Below are 16,484 nucleotides of genomic sequence, written 5' to 3' on the forward strand. Positions count from 1 at the left end.
CCTCACCCCTAGGTGCCCATGTGCCAATGGTCAAGAGCAGGCTTCCTCAACCTCGGCCCTCCAGATGTTTTGAGACTACAGTTCCCATCATCCCTGGTCCTGCTAACTAGGGATCATGGGAGTTGTAGGCCAAAAAACATCTGGAGGGCTGAGGTTGAGGAAGCCTGGTCAAGAGTGTCTCAGCCCAGCTTTGGCCAGTGTGCAGGCTGCTACTGTTGAGGTCAGATCTGGTCATGGAAACAGACATGTCCAATTGCAGCTGGACTTGGTAACTACCATGGACCAACCTTTGAAGAGGCTTCAAAACCCTCAGAATGCAGCAGTAAGGATGCTCATGGGCACTTGCCCATAGGATCAGATTACATCTGACCTACAACAGCTGCATGGTTTGCCATTTGTTTCCAGGCAAAATTTGGAGTGGTGTTTCTTTATCTGTAAATCCCTAAAGGACTTGGGTCCAAGATTCCAGGGGGACCTTTTCCTCCCATACTCATTATGATGTAGCAGGGAGGACCTTTTCAGACAAATCTGATGTTGTTCTTCTAGTCAAGTTCCCTCTTATTGCTATTATATATTTAATTTGTGGCTCTTAAATTATGGTTTTAATTGCTATAATCTGCCTCGTGTAACAAAAGTGTATTAGAAAAGGTGGCCATAACTTTTTATGTAAGTAAATAAAATAGAATGGTACATTCAAATAATGAGAAAAGAGATGTAACAAAGTGTGAAATGTTTAGTATTTATTCTCCTTTTGTGTGAAACTTCATGCAAACTTTTTTGTTTTAAAATGAATATCTTATTACAGCAAGAAGACATTATTCTGAGAATCAAGAATTGTCAGCTAGAGGTGAACTTTAAAGTTTAGAAGTAAATCTGTGGAACTACTGTCAATATCCTACTTCTCGGTTTGAGTATCAGTTCTGCTGAGATGTCTATTAAGCGTATTGTTTGAACTTTGAAATCTGAGTTGTGACATGGTGGGTGGGTGGCAAACAAATCATCTGGCTGAACTGCAAAGAAACCAGTGCAGCACAACTAATTGTTTAAAAGTGTTTTAAAATGGCAATTCTGTGCACACTTACTTGGGAGTAAGCCTCACTGGCAGGCTGGATTTCTGAGTAAAAATATGCAGGTTGTCTGTGTGTCACCTAATTGTCCAGTCACAAAGGCCATGCTGAGTCATCAATAGTTTCAGAGTGCTTTTCTACAGAATATTGTAATCCTTATTTTAATCTGAACTGAACAAGGGCTTTCCACTTAAAAAATCAAGGAAAGGAAACTACAGTACATACATTAGTGGTTTGACAAGCCACAAGAGACTGGCCTGAGCCTTTTTGCACCCATGTCTCTTAACCAGCAGCTTATGTGAGGGGTAAAGGAGACGGGAGGTGGGGGAAAGTATGATAAATATATAATGTGGCTTTGGATTTGGGAGCCATGCGGTGGAAGAAGCCGGTGGACTCTGGGCTGTATTAGCAACTCTGGCTGGGTGGCGGGTCACCCTTGTGGTTTGCAAACCAGAAAGGTGGGGTAGCAGAGGAGGAAGAATAATAAAGAAAAGGCTGATCCGGTGTGATTAGTGAGCAAACGGCCTGCAGCAAATCCCATCTGGCACATCCGTTTGATTAATAGCCCAACAGGCGCAAGCAAGAAACGCAGACAACAGGACAGCAGCCTCAGTAAAGAAAACGAGCGTGGAGTGGGGGGTGGGAAGAAATGAGAGGCAACTCTCAGAGAGGAGAGGAGCAATCCTAGAATTGTAGAGTTGGAAGGGAATCCCCGGGGTCATCTAGTCCAACCCCCGGCAAGGCTGGAATCTTTTTGCCCAGCGTGGGGCTCGAACCCACGACCCTGAGATTAACATGCAGTCAAGTTGCAAGGTAGGACAGAAGAAGGTTAGTGCAGCTAGACAGGTGACAAGGAAGGAGCTGGAGACCAGCCGGTCGCCTCTACCTGGGAGCAGCTCTGCAGATCCGCGCGGGGCTTCGCGTGGTGCCTCCTCCGGATTCCTCCAGCTGCACATTTATTAGTTGATCTCTGCCATCCCCGGTGACGCTGCCCACTCCAGAGCGGCGGCGGGAGGAGGTGGATTTCCTTAAGGTGGATCCCTTAAAGCTACAGCTGGCCACTGACTTGCATCTTCCTTCCTTCCTTCCTTCCTTCCTTCCTTCCTTCCTTCCTTCCTTTCTTTCTTTCTTTCTTTCTTTCTTTCTTTCTTTCTTTCTTTCTTTCTTTCTTTCTTTCTTTCTTTCCCTCCCTGACTTTATCCAGCTTGCTGCATTTCTCGTGCTGGAAAGGAAAACGACAACTGCAAAATTCGTTTCTGCACCCCAGGCAGCCAAAAATTCTAAGTACGTAGCAACACTACATCGGGAAATAAACATTCGGTATTAGATGCTCTTAACTCCGCCAAAAGAACAAGGGGAGAAAAGGGGAGTTCGGCAAAACTGAAAAGTAAATAAAAACGAATCGCTCAGCTGATAATGGATGAATGGGAAGAGACGGCAGAGGGCTCTCTCCGTTGGCTAAAATGGAGCTATTTACATGAATAGAATCAGCCACTGAACACTGACACATTGTGCTGTTGTTTGCTTTCAAATGGCAAACAAGAATGCAGATGAGTCGCCCTGTGTGATTTCTGTGATTCAGCACAGAAAGGGAACCACAAGCAGAGGCTGCACATGTAAAACTGTCATGTTCAGTAGGTCTTTCAAACTCCTCCAGGAGTTTTCACCTCCAGTCAGTGGCGTAGCGTGGGGGGTGCAGGGGGGGCCGGCCGCACCGGGCGCAGCTTCTGGGGTTAGGGCAAATCCACGGGTTAGGGGGCGCAAATCCACGGGTTAGGGGGCGCAAATCACTTGCCTTGCCCCGGGTGCTGACAACCCACGCTACGCCACTGCCTCCAGTACCAGATTTCTGCTGTTGTCTTTTGTCATTATCTCCATGTAAGATTTCTGCTTTCTGTTGTTGTTGTTGTTTAAATTTGACGTCCTCACAGGTGCCAATAAAAGCTTGGAAATATGAAGAGTGAATTGGAAGAACACCAGAAACGGAGCCCAGCATTGGCAAAACAGTAAAACTCGAATGATTTTGGTAGCTGTCCCTATACAATCCAAATTTATTTATTTTTAAAAGAACCCAGAAACATTCTAGCAGTGACATCTCCTGTTAAGGCTGTGACAGCCAAGGTGTCTATGCTCGTTCCATTCTCATCACAATCCATAATATTTATCACATACTTATCACATACAAAACCACAAACCAGGAGATCCAGGTTAATTTCTGGACATCTAACATACTGGATTAATGACAGAAATGACAGCTGGCTGGGCTAGGCTGGGATGAATCTCATCCATGCTCGCTAACTAATACCTATTGATAAATGTGTCCTCCATTGATTTGTATAGCCCAAATGCTTCTCAGAGATGCTATTAGTACATCATATTCAGTTGGGGGCCTGGAAATTGGATGGTATAATCCAATGTGGGTACCATTCAGCTCTATGATGCTAAAGGAATAAACAAGACCTTATGGGCCAGGCTGATTCCCTGTGTAACTCTCAGTGTCACTTCACAACCCTTACAATTTTCTCCAGGCACAACTGCACATGATGCTCAAAATACAGACAGCTTTAATCCTTGGCTTAGCATTAATCTCCTTAAGAGTCTCTCCCCCCTTCCCCCCCCCCCGCATGTGCAGTAAAAGCTAACTGGGGGCCAAACAGGAGGAAGAGCACTAATGGCTTGGCACCTAGATGTGAAGTACAAACAAGAATTAAAACAAGAATATACAAAAATTGAAAGATTACCCTGTTACAAGGGGCTTCACAGTTTACTCCTTCCTTCCTTCCTTCCTTCCTTCCTTCCTTCCGGTGGAATGAAGCAGGAATAAGAATGAAAAGAACCTTTTCCTTAGTTAAAGACATTGACCACAAAACCCCTTCTATTTGTCCTCCAAAAAATATTATCAGCACTCCCATGGCCTTCTCCCCATGTCTCCGGCTGAAGAATCACCAAATGCCTCTAGGAAGCTCACAAGCTGGGCATGAAGTTGACAACCATCCCATGGTGATTGTCCCAGACACCTAGGGTCCAGGGGCAATCAGCCTCTGAACTAGGGGCGAGAACACTCATCAACCCCAAAGCAGAGGAAATGCACCTTCAAAAAAGAGGACAAGAGAGCATTTGGGTAACATTTGCATTTGCGTCTTATAGTCCGGCCCCCCACAAGGTCTGAGGAACAGTGCGCCGGCCCCCTGCTGAAAAAGTTTGCTGACCCCTGTTCTTGATCTTTGGACTGGATAGCCCTTCAAACAGAGGACTCCTTCAAACAAAGGACTACCCTCTGTAAGGCAGGACACATGGCCAACATGCTCTAAGCATGGAGATTCCATTTAACTTCAAGAGTCCGAAATTAACCTCCTCGCACCACTGTCATTCCTTGGTTCTGCTGATACCAACATTCCCTACTCCCTGGGGAATATGCCCTGTCAGGGTGTTGACATTGTGCAAATTTGTTTAAATTCAATCAGTCAATTGGTTCAAAGTCTTATATCAGATAAAAGCACAATCCTGTGCATGTCTGCTCAAAACACCCGGGAAAGATGTTATAGGATAACAGCCTAAAATGATTTGATTGATCAACCTAAAACTATTTAACTGGTTGACACTTAAACTAATTTGTTTTGTTTCTGAAAGTGGCTTGATACTGCATCCAAAGGAACAAGGTCCAAAACTCCAGCTCACTAGAATTCTGCATAGGCTGGTAGCATGTTGAGGCCTCTCATTTGCAATTCCACATGCTTGCTTCAGTCCTGACCTACTACAACCTCTTGCCATTCCAGGCATCAGCCCCTCTCTGGGAGCGCCTGCCAATTTGCTGAATTGTGACAGAGCGCCGAGTGATTTTTTTTGTACTTGGGGAAACAAGACCATCAAGCACATTTTCACTTGAGCAACCTGAGCTGAAATTTGAACTCAGTGTCTCTGGAGGCGAAAAGCTCGTGTGCCACACGCAGATAATATCTCCCAAGGACAGCTGTTTTAGTGCAAAAAGCCAAAGTGAAGCACCTCAGCTCACACCCTCCTTCAGCCTGAACACATCCTTCATTTAAACAGGGTGCCCAATTTTCATAATGCATCGTATTTTGTGCGTCATTTGGAGACGGGTTCCAAAATGTATGTTCTGTGAAGGATACATTGACAGCCGGAACAGAGACATAAGCACAGGCCATCCTTATGAACGATATCCTAGTGGAACCATTGACTTTTTTAGGTCAAAGATGCTTACATTTCCAGGCTTTAGAATGATGCATCTCAGGATGTTTTAAGTCACCTGTGATGGATATCCAGTGAAACCAAGTCAGTCTATAGCCTGATGGGATATGTCTATTGCTTTTATGGAAAACGCAACCTCATTCTGTACTTATCAGTAGCAAACAAGGTGCAAACTTTTGTGAAGATGAATGGATTAATGAAGTTGAATCGAATTTGGTTGGACCAAATCCCCCATCAGATGCCCAGAGACCATGCCTCTATTATTATTATTTTCTACACAAGTAAATTCACCTCTGTCACTACATGTCAGTGTAAACAGTACTGAGCTAGTTTTATGGCACACCTTCCTGTACATTTCTCCCATCCCTTTCCTTATTCCGAAAAATCCAGACTTTGGGGGAAGTCGGTTTGGTGCGCATGACCTCTCAATCCACTGTAGCAGCACGACATGAATTTGCCGGTCAGTATTATAGCTCTGTGTGGGGTAAAACTACAGAGCTCAGGATTCACCGAGGGAAAGAATGCATTCTGAATGCCTTGCTGGCATTGCAGGTACACAGCCCAGGTCTTCAAAAAGATGGGAGGTGTTATGTACTGAGTCTCTGAGTATATTTCAGGAGGACAAAAATAATCATAATGCGACAGTCTGGCAGTGATGTTGGTCTAGCAGGCCTGAGTGAGCAAATAATGGGAATTCCAGAGAAAAGGACAAATGTGGAAGCAACTCCTTTGACCCCTGGTGGAACTTCCCTCCTGATGTAATTAGCAGCGCGGGGTGTGTGTGTGTGTGTGTGTCAGATTTTAAGCAGGACCACACCAGGGAGGAAAGAGTTAAACTTTCTCTTTCCCCGCCCACTGCAGTTCTAAAACTTCCCCTTCAATAAGAACCCTAGTATGGATTTACCCTGAGTGCTTTATGTCATGGGTAGGCAAACTAAGGCCTGGGGGCCGGATCCGGCCAAATCGCCTTCTAAATCCAGCCCACGGATGGTCCAGGAATCAGCGTGTTTTTACATGAGTAGAATATGCCCTTTTATTTAAAATGCATCTCTGGGTTATTTGTGGGACCTGCCCTGTGTTTTTACATTAGAATGTGTGCTTTTATTTAAAATGCATCTCTGGGCTATTTGTGGGGCATAGGAATTCGTTCATGCCCCCCCCCAATATATAGTCTGCCCCCCCACATGGTCTGAGGGACAGTGTACCAGCCCCCTGCTGAAAAAGTTTGCTGACCCCTGCTTTATGTGATTCCCGTCGTATCTGATGAAGCCCCAAACTTCTATCTTGAATTGTAGCCTGGATGGTTTATCTCATGTTGAAGTGTGGAGATTTGTTTGTTTGTTTGTTTGTTTGTTTAAAAAGAGGAGAGTAGGGAGGAGGGGACAAGTTTTCACACACATACAGGAGACTTCAAATGCTGCGGGAGCAAGTTATTCGCTAATTAACAGTTGCATTTCAATCCTCTTGTAAGCAGACACGTTCTAACAGCTGAAGTTCTTTTTATAGCAGCAGAATCTTCTTTGGTACAAGCTGAACATTACACTCTAGATTCAGAAGGCATTTCTAGCCGGCGAAGGATTTCCTCACTACTCACTGTAAGCAAAGTTGTACCAGGGGGGTAAAGAATATTATATATGCCACAGCATATTAAATAGTAATAAAAGCCAAGAGGCGAAGGAAGCAGTTAATGGGCACTTGGCTGCACTGCAACATACAAGGTGCAGAATAGATTAACCTGTTACTTTTGTTGTGCACCCAAGTCCTGCAAGCTTTCAAAGTTGCACAGGGGCTTCAGTCACTGGGACTCACATTGTGTTTATTTATAAGACTTATTAGATGCCTTTCAAGGGCAAGTAAGGCAATATACCACACATATTTATCAATTGGAGATGGAGACCCTAGACTCACTTAGGGCTCATTCACACTTCCCTTTGTCTCATGATATCTTCCGTTTGTTGCATGATTTCTAGGCAAGGGTCTGAGAGGTTTTTCTTTGGTCTCCCCACTTTACTTAGGAAAACACACCATTTACTGCTAAATCAGAGCAAATGCAGACCCTCCAAGTGTCCCTATTTTCCAGGGACAGTCCCAGATTTACAGAAGCCGTCCCGGTTTCTGATTTGATCCCAGAATGTCCTTCTTCTCCATAGGACGTTCCTATTTTCATCTGAGAAATGTTGGAGGGTATGGAGATAAGGCCAAGGAGATAACGAACTATACAGCCTTTAGAAGTCATCTGAAGGCAGCCCTGTATAGGGAAGGTTTTTTAAAAAATGATTAATGTTTTATTATGTTTTTATATATGTTTGAAGTCGCCCAGAGTGGCTGGGGCAACACAGTCAGATGGGCAGGCTATAAATAGTGTAGTAGTAGTGGTGGTGGTGGTGGTAAGAATAATAATAATAATAATAATAATAATAATAATAATAATAATAGGATGTCCCTATTTTCACTGGCGAAATGTTGGAGGGTATGCAACTGCCCACCTGCAGAAAACCCAATTGAGGTTTGCTCCGATTCAGAAGCAAATAGCAGGTTTTCCTGGGGAAAGCGGTAGGATGACAAGAAAAGCCTCTTGGATCCATGTCTAGAAATCAGGGGACAAACAGAAGCATGGATGAGCCCTTAGATAGGAGCAAATCCCACTGAACTCAAAGAGACTTACTTCTGAGTAGGTCTGCATATGACTGGACTGGGGGGGGGGACTTTAAACTGCCCTTTGGTCAAACTTTAATCTCCCCTTTGGTAATTACAATACGTAGATATAATTGTAGTGATGACGTGGTTGCTGCTGTCTCGCCAGAGAATATAAATGGTCTGTCAGTGCTCAGTTTCCCCAAATTAGGAAAAGAATCAAAGCTGATATATTTCTGTCTGGGTGCACCCAATTGCCGGCGAAGTTCCCAAGAGCAGCAATGGCTGGTTTCCCCAAATTAGCATTTGTGCGCACTGGCTCATTAGCAGAGCATTTTGGGACTTTCAGAGATTTATAAGATTCCTGTTTATTTGGTTTTGCAGAGAGTGCATATTTCATATATTTCATATTGTTCAATGTTCCATATAGATTATATAAAGAGTTTACATTGATACCACATTGTTGTACTTGGTCATCGTGCTGCCTTGGCTATTACTGATATTGTCTGCAACACAGGGGTTTAATTGTTTGGTTACTCATTAGCAGATCTGGCAACAAGCTCTTGACTGTGGTGTGAACCCCGTACATGTTATTGGTGCTGCAACAAACAAGCCAACCTAGATTATACTCAAGACGGCCTTCCTAATCTCCCTTATCAGCCCTGGGAAAGAGAAGAACCCATGGTATGTGTCTAATAGAGGCCCTAATGGGGTAGATTAGGAGGTCTGGGAGCATATGGTGGCGAAGATCCAATTCTCTGGATTGGCATTGTGAATCGGTGGAATTAAATTGGAAGCCTGGTTTGGCAGAATGACATCTAATATTTTGTTATTAGACTGTCTGTTCAATCAGTTTAGTATCTATCAGACCCTCTGCCTTAAGTCAATATCCTGCCCAGACAGATGAACGGAGGAATTATAATCAATCTCTTTCATCTTTTTATTTGGCTTCCAAGAAGCCATCCTGGTTTCTGAACTGCGTATTCCTTTCTTTTCCTCATTGACCTCATAATCTTGCTTTCTACCTCAAGGCAATAATGGGGAGTAATAACATCAGAAATCAAGCAGCCTAGATATCTGGCAACAGGTTGTGGATATTTATATATACAATCTTTTTATTGTTTAAAAAGAAAAAGTACATCAAGATACTGAAAATCATAAAATATTGCAAAGTACATCGCCATTACATTATTTGTTCCCAAAGACAATGAATTCGTGCCAATTTCCAATAAAACCTACACTGTGTTTTCTGTTATGATACTATTTTGCATCGGATATAGGTTGCGTGAAGTTCAGGTTCGGGGCTGTGTGTGGAGGGAAGGAAGGAAAGAAAGAGAGAGAGAGAGAAGCAAAATCCTCTGGAGGGCAAGCTTGACTCAAGTCGCTTCTATATGGGGCAAGATGTACCACGTGATCTCCTCTTGCCTATTAATGTGAAGGTATTTCCTTGTTCTGGGTGCTGGTTACACAGGTTGAATGTCTTCCTGCCATTCTCAGGAGAGGGCAGGTTGTCATTCTCAACCCTATTTCTGTGACTTAACTGTTTTTGATGTTTAATTTTAAATTGTAACCTGCTCTGGCACTTGCTCGTCATGGGCTGGCAATAAATTTATTTGCTTATTTATCTGAAAAAGTGCCAAGCTCAGGGCCCAGTGCAGGCGCAAGTCCTGACATCTTGTTGATAGAAGCCTAGAATACACATTACAGTTATTGCACAGAGAGACCTTCTCTGTCCCCATTTTTGCAATATATGGACATTAAGTATGTTTACGGATTTGCCTGAAGATACAAACTTTGTATCTGGGGCAGGGGGCATTCATAGAAGCAGTCCTGTGACTGAACACAGTCCTTGTGCTGAGTGGGAAAGTTCTGCAAAGGGTTCCTACTTATGAGTTGACCCCCTTGGTGCCACTGGGGACCCTGAAATAGCAGGATCCCTGATCAATTATGTGAGCCCCCTGCTTGATGCGGAGACATTCAGGAATGCGGAGGAGCAGGGGGTGGGGAGCAACTTGCATGAGGACATTGGAGGCATGGCTTTCATGCACACCCCACCCCTCCACCCACACTTTGGAGCAGTTGCATGTTCAGCTGAATGCCTGGGCATGCATCCCATGTTGGCACTGGTACCTCCACATTATCCATTAAGTGCAACTTGGTGACGGGTGCAGACGGGTGTCACACGGTCTTCTTATGACACTTGTCCCATGTGGATTAAGCACAGTGCAGATGTTATGTTTTCCATGAGACATGTGCATAACCCCCATGCCTTGATCTTGACAGAAACATCTTATTTATACATTTATAAATCATCATACAGTAAAATGGCAGGCACCACTTTTTCCCTCTCCAAAGGGCTCTAGAGTCCATTTACACACAATCTACAAGAGTTGAGGTGCAGTAATATGCTATCAACTTGTATCCTTCAGCAGAACCTGTGACAAAAAGACCACTTAGCTATGCCTGAAAGCCCTATGGATGAGATATCATCCGCCAAAAATGGTATGGACTGGTTGCACGATGGGATTGATATGCACATAGGCCTTGTCATGGAAGGCTGAGTGGACAGACTAGTCAAGGAGCTAAACGACTTTATTGTTTCTCTAAACAAAAACAGAACAGCAGCAGGAAACTCCTGACACCACTTAGCTACACACACAAGCCCAGCGCCACCTAGTGACTAAGCTATGCCATGACACTATCCACACAGGCCTTGAGTCACACACCTTGGTACCAAGTAGCTGTACACCTCAAACCAGGAACATTGCAACACCAGGTGCCAGTCCTCTTCTCTTGGCACCAGCAGGGCTGCTGCATGAAGAAGGAAACTGGAGGTAGTTTAAGGCAGGAGGAGACTAACACCACAGATGAGAATCCTCCTGGTCCCAGGAATCAGGCAATTGAGGACATAGGAAGCTACCTTAGACCAAGTCGGTCAATCTGGCTCAGTGTTGGGACCTTCTGCAACAAACCATGTGCTCACCCACCATGGAGCTACAGTTGTTCCCTGTTCTGGAGAGCCTATCACAAACCACTGCTGGCTGTAAGGCTTCAAAATCCCTCCCTTAATCCAGGTATCTGTTTGTTGCAAGAAGAAGCCACTAGGCTATATAGCCCTTTGAGCTACCAGGCTAGGGGGCCACCAATGCATGTGCCCACCAGGATCTTCTACAATACTTGTGAAAGGTCTCACTAAATATCCCCTTAAAAAATCAACAACGCATGAGGGACAGTTTGCTGTTTCTGTTCAGTTTATATTGGCACTGCTTTGGCTTCTGTGTTGCACACATGCTCATATTTCATTGGATGGCAGGACCGGACAACCAAACCTCCCTTCCATTCAAACCAAGAGTGAGCAAGTGCAGTTGTGGCTGATGTAGGTGCTCCTCACTCCCCATTGATAGGGGAGCTGATGCAGGGAGGGTGCCCAAGCCATCTTTGGTCCTGCCTCTTTCAGATGTGGTGGCCATTTTGTGTTACGCCACACCATGGCAGCCATTTTGCGACTGGCACATGCAACACTTTCTCAACATTCCCCCCACTGGTCAAAAAAGGTTGGGCATGTCAGCCGATTCCCTGCCTGCTGCCTCTCCAAGCTGGACATTATCAGGGATTGCCTGCCTGACAGTTGCGATCTGTGGATGGCTGGGTGTAGATTGTTCCATACAAGATTCATGTGTGAGCCTGTTCTCAGGATAAAACGGGCTACTATCTCTGTTCGTTTTAAATGCTCAACTTATTAGCACAAACATTGTGGAGAACGCAATCAACATGTAAAGCAAATTAACTATCGTGGAGCTGTTTCTGAATCTTTACAGGAAAGCCGGCGATTTTCATTCTTCTGCCCCCTCTTCCTGCTTCAGTGATGTTTTGGAAGGTTTTCTACACTAAGCTGACACATGTGTGTCTCTGGCGTAGGACCGAAGGCACTATCCTGGCACAGCCACTCTAGCCGGCTGCTGGAGTTCCTCTCCCAGCTATAGCCACAGTTCCTGGAGCACGAAGGGTCAGAGTTGGATTGAAAAGGCAGCTCCATTCGCTGGACGTTGCTGTAGGTTACCACAATGCTGGGTATCTGGGCTGTAGATGAGAGGTAGCAAGAATCTTCTGCCCTCACGCCAAAAGTGTACTGATCGTCACCTGTCTTAAGAAAGTACGAGAAAGAAGAGGTTAATACACAATGTGCCTGAGTTGACAACAGCCTATGGGGTGGGTGAGAAGCGATGTATATTTGCCACATGCATTGGGAGAATCCACCCTTGCCAAGTCCAAACAGGCCTCAGAACAATGTGCATGTCAAGAGAGGAGTTCAGTGTTTGTCCATCCCCACAATCAAAGAAGCAAGGTAGATACAGTGCATGCAATACCTGCTAAAAAACCCTATTTTTTGCAACTGTTAAAGGCACAGTCTCTATTTGGCCACATTCCACCACTTCGGACTGCAAGTAGGAGCTACAATTTTCTGTATTCTCCTGCCTGCCGGAAGAAAATGAGCTCACCGGGGAGAATGGTTCTAGAGTCTAGAATGGTTCTAGTAACTATGCTACTTTCCTACATGCAAGGAAGGTTTTCTTTTTCATAGTCAAGCATTAAAAAGTGACACACACACCTTGCAGTCTGAAGTGGCACAGTCTATTCTAACACCTCAGGACTCTTGACACCTCATTCTGCTGCATGCAGAAACCTGTTCTCAGATTCGTGCTACAGATTTACAACAGGGGTTAGCAGCCTCCAGACCACATGCCTAATTAGACCTGGCCGGCTCCCCATTTGGATCGCAAGCCCATTTCAGCCAAGCCAAGCCCCTTGCCCCATGTATGACATCATATATGATGTGTGGGCAATCTTGCCACTATGGAACGAGCATTAGGTAGCACCTGTAATGGTGCCAGTCACGCTGATTGACGCACAGAGTGGGCATACATGGGTGTAAGGCGAGCCTGCAAGCAATCTGGTCTCAAGCCATTAAGGGTTTTATATACTAATGGTAACATCGTGAACTTGGCCCGGGAGCAAATTGGCAACGGGTGCAGATCTCTGAGCAGAGATGTAATCTGTAGTAGGGTTTCACTCCCATCAGCAGTAGTGCTGCAGCGTTCTGCCCTAAGTGCAGCTTCTAGATCGAGCACAAAGAGAAGCTGTGCAAAGAGGCATTGCAGTAATAAGCCTTGAAGTCACCAGTGTGCTACTTGAACTACTTGTCAGTTTTCATTTCTTAGTACAGAAAGTATTGATCCGATGTGCTAGAGATCTTTCCTATTCTACTTAATTCAGGAGGGTTCTGGAAGCTTCTCTGTGTGAAAGAAACAAGCAGAAGGTTCATGATGTTTGGGTTATTGCTTCAGAGAAGCTGAGTACAGCTAGCTTAAACTGGTTCTCTTATCTCTTTCTGTCAAGGTCATGTTACAGATAGGTAGCCGTGTTGGTCTGCCATAGTCAAAACAAAAGAAAAGAAAAAAATTCCTTCCAGTAGCACCTTAAAGACCAACTAAGTTAGTTCTAGGTATGAGCTTTTGTGTGCATGCACACGAAAGCTCATACCTAGAACTAACTTAGTTGGTCTTTAAGGTGCTACTGGAAGGAATTTTTTTCTTTTCTTTTGTTTTGTCAAGGTCATGCTGACTATAAAAATGGGGCCAGAAGGAGCTTGGGCTTCACTTTCTCTTTCTATCTCTTTTCCTTCTGGCGTGGTGTTCTGTTTATTGTATGCTGAGTGTTAAGGTTTAGACTTACTATAAATTATTGAAAGTTTAAGTTAAGTCTGCTGCAACTGGATTTCTTATGGACAGTGTCAATCCTGAATGTATTGGATTTGTGACCATAATGCTTATTAGCCTTCAGTGGCCGTTAAAGCTCTGCTGGATGAAATATTCATTGCCTCTGGTCTATTTCTGGGGAATCCTGCAATGTGTTTTAAGTTTTTACTCTGCTAACTATACATTGGAATCTAATCTGGATAATATTGAGTAGAATTTCAATGACACTACTGTGGTCAAGCTCTCCTGGTGCAGGAACATCTGTAGCTGTCGCACCACTTACAGCTGGCGAAAGGTGCTTCTAGCCAGAGGCTACCTGGGTCTCCAGCAACAAAGCTGGACTCAGAACCACGCCAAAACTACATACCTGTAAGTCTGGCTTCATCATCAGCCCAACACTATGGGGAGGCCACATTGTTCACATTTCCCACAGATTATTGAAAGCTGGATGGCAACTTACCAGGCTGTCTCCAAAGATGTAGTTTCCAAAGGCTAAGTCCTAAAGAAACAATATAGAGAATTGTGCAAAACGTCCACAATCATGTTTCCACATAGGTCTTGAACTGGTTAACCCGAAGAGTCATTTTTAAATCAGGGGCATGGATAGAGTGGCCTGTTGCAAAAGAAAACAGGGTCACTGCCCCACAAAGAATCCTGTAGAAGAGGGCACTTCAGCAAGTGCCACCGGTTGTGTAAGCTGCACCTGTTGAATTTCCCTCTTCTACACAATTCTCAAAGGTGCAGGAGCCTTAAGCACATGTTCACTTTACATGTGCATCAATTCACTGGCTTGTCCCCAATGCATGTTTACTCAAAAGTAAGCCCCATGTCAGTGCATAGTAAAGTGTATTCTTCCACCTCTGTCTTATGCATGTTTGCTCAGAAGTGCCACTTAATATTTAAGGGTGCATTAAGGTTGCAACTTTCATTGCATGTACATGTACTAAAGACTGCGGGTTGATTTCAGCAACAAGACTCTGAGCTTGGCAATTTCTTCTTTTTTTTACAGGGCGAGAATGGAGGCTGTGAAATAGTGGATTGGCCCAGGCTTGCACCCTTCCAACTAGCAACTCACCCATCCCAGCTATGCAGAGTGAAAACCGATCATCTGCTAAGTAGCAGTAGATGAATGCAGGAAGAGGTTTGAGCTAATGAAGGGAGGAAGCGACTGCTAAAGATGCAGGAGAATTTTGCGCTTCCTGAACCAACATGTGAATTAAAATGCATTCAAATCCATATTTTTCTCCATTTTGTGATGCAGCACTCTAACCAATAATTCTGTCCGAGACAAAACATATATTCTGGGGAAGTGGACACAGAAACGTGTATATTGGTGAAAGTACTGTTCAAAACTGCATTTATATTAGGGGAAATGGCTTGCAAAAATGTGTCTATTAGAGGAAATGGCATATAAAAGATGTACATTGGGAGAGAGGGGCAGACTTTTAAAATAATAATAATCGCAGACTGATGCAGAAACCAGGCAAATTGAATTTAAGATTGGAGAAACAAGAAACTGGGATGAACAGATTTACCCAGACCTAGATACTGTCCTAGAGAAAGGAGGGCAGACTTTTGGATTTTTTAAAAGAAACTAAGTACTTTTGATTCTCTTTGCCTTATGGAATATGCAGTGGTGACTGGACTATGCTCCCTATGCAGCATATAGAAGATTTACAAAGAGTGGCAAATACTGAGCAGTGAAATATAACAATATGCCCCCCTACCACTACCATATTACAGGCCAGAAAATAAGCAGTGAGATATTTGAGCTATAGCCAGGGAGCAAACTATTAGCAGTATCAGGAACTGTTGGCAGGGAAAGGCGCTGCTATGCACTGGCCTTCTGGCAGTGTAGTCATAGAATTGTAGAGTGGGAAGGGACCTTAAGGGTCATCTAGTCTAACCCCCTGCAATGCAGGAATCTCAACTAAAGCATCCAGGACATATGGCCATCCAACCTCTGCTTGAAAACCTCCAAGGAAGGAGAGTCCACCTTGAGCTCCTTGGAGGAAAAGCGAGATAGAAATGTGATGGATTAGACCAGTGGTTCCCAACCTTTTTTGGGTCATACCCCACCTAAGCATATCTAAAATCCTGACCCTCCCCCATGACATATAATTCTTATTTTTCAAAAAGTGAAATCCTATTCATGTGGAGGAAGCCTAAAAGGCCATTAACTTGGTTTAAACAAGCTTCCAAATTGCCCCCCTTAAAAATCAAATTGCACCCCCTGCGGGGCATTGGTAACCACGGGATTAGACGGACAGACAGAGATATAAATAAATCTGAGCATGTCAAGTGGGAGGTGTTTAATATATGACATGGCTGCATTGCTTTCCCTGAACATCCCCATCCCTGAAAGAATCACATGAAATGTTTACACTATGAAAAGAAACCAGCAATCTGGGATATTCACCTCTGCCATAGAAATGTCATCTGCATCCACTGAAGTCTACAAAAGAAGGGAAAGAAAGAGTGTGTAGCAGTGCAGACAGTTCTTACCCCTGGATATGGAGTTGTCACAGCATGATCCTATCATTCTCTAAGTGCTGCGTGAGAAGGATAATTCCATATGTAAGTTATCATTGCGCTCTCTCTTAATAACCGTGCAATGTATTGTGCCCAGTGCCCGGTGCAACTATGACCTCGTTCCTCATTTGGCCGGGTCACCAATGCCCCGCAGGGGGTGCAAAATGAGGAACGAGGGGCGACCAATTATTAGGTATTCTTTTCTGCTATCCCAGGACTGGGGCCACCCGTTGCACCAATGCTGTGCTGCACACGATAATATATGCCCAAATATACTGTTAAAAAG

The 16,484-nt window shown here is 44.3% G+C and overlaps 2 protein-coding genes across 3 annotated transcripts in view; both read right to left on the reverse strand.

Moving 5' to 3' along the window:
* Nucleotides 1-2,061, reverse strand: part of LDB3 (LIM domain binding 3) — a 148,682-nt gene extending 146,621 nt beyond the window's left edge. The window contains exon 1 of the mRNA XM_081861172.1: nt 1,954-2,061. The gene's annotated coding sequence lies outside the window, so the exon portion shown is untranslated. The remainder of the gene's footprint in view (nt 1-1,953) is intronic.
* Nucleotides 2,062-10,484: 8,423 nt separating this feature from the next.
* The window catches only part of OPN4 (opsin 4), a 42,019-nt gene continuing 36,019 nt past the window's right edge, over nt 10,485-16,484 (reverse strand). Inside the window, exons 10-12 of one of the 2 annotated variants that reach the window (XM_081861224.1) lie at nt 16,086-16,121; nt 14,127-14,165; nt 10,485-12,054 (exon numbers count right to left, since the gene is read on the reverse strand). In XM_081861224.1, the coding sequence (XP_081717350.1) occupies nt 11,770-12,054; nt 14,127-14,165; nt 16,086-16,121 (360 nt within the window). In that variant the 3' untranslated portion in view covers nt 10,485-11,769. Of the gene's footprint in view, nt 12,055-14,126; nt 14,166-16,085; nt 16,122-16,173; nt 16,219-16,484 lie in introns of those variants that run through there. The other variant, XM_081861225.1, reaches the window with a different exon arrangement.

This window comes from Podarcis erhardii (assembly GCF_964252035.2).
Source record: "Podarcis erhardii genome assembly, chromosome: 5".
In the NCBI taxonomy this organism is placed as follows: Eukaryota; Metazoa; Chordata; class Lepidosauria; order Squamata; family Lacertidae; genus Podarcis; species Podarcis erhardii.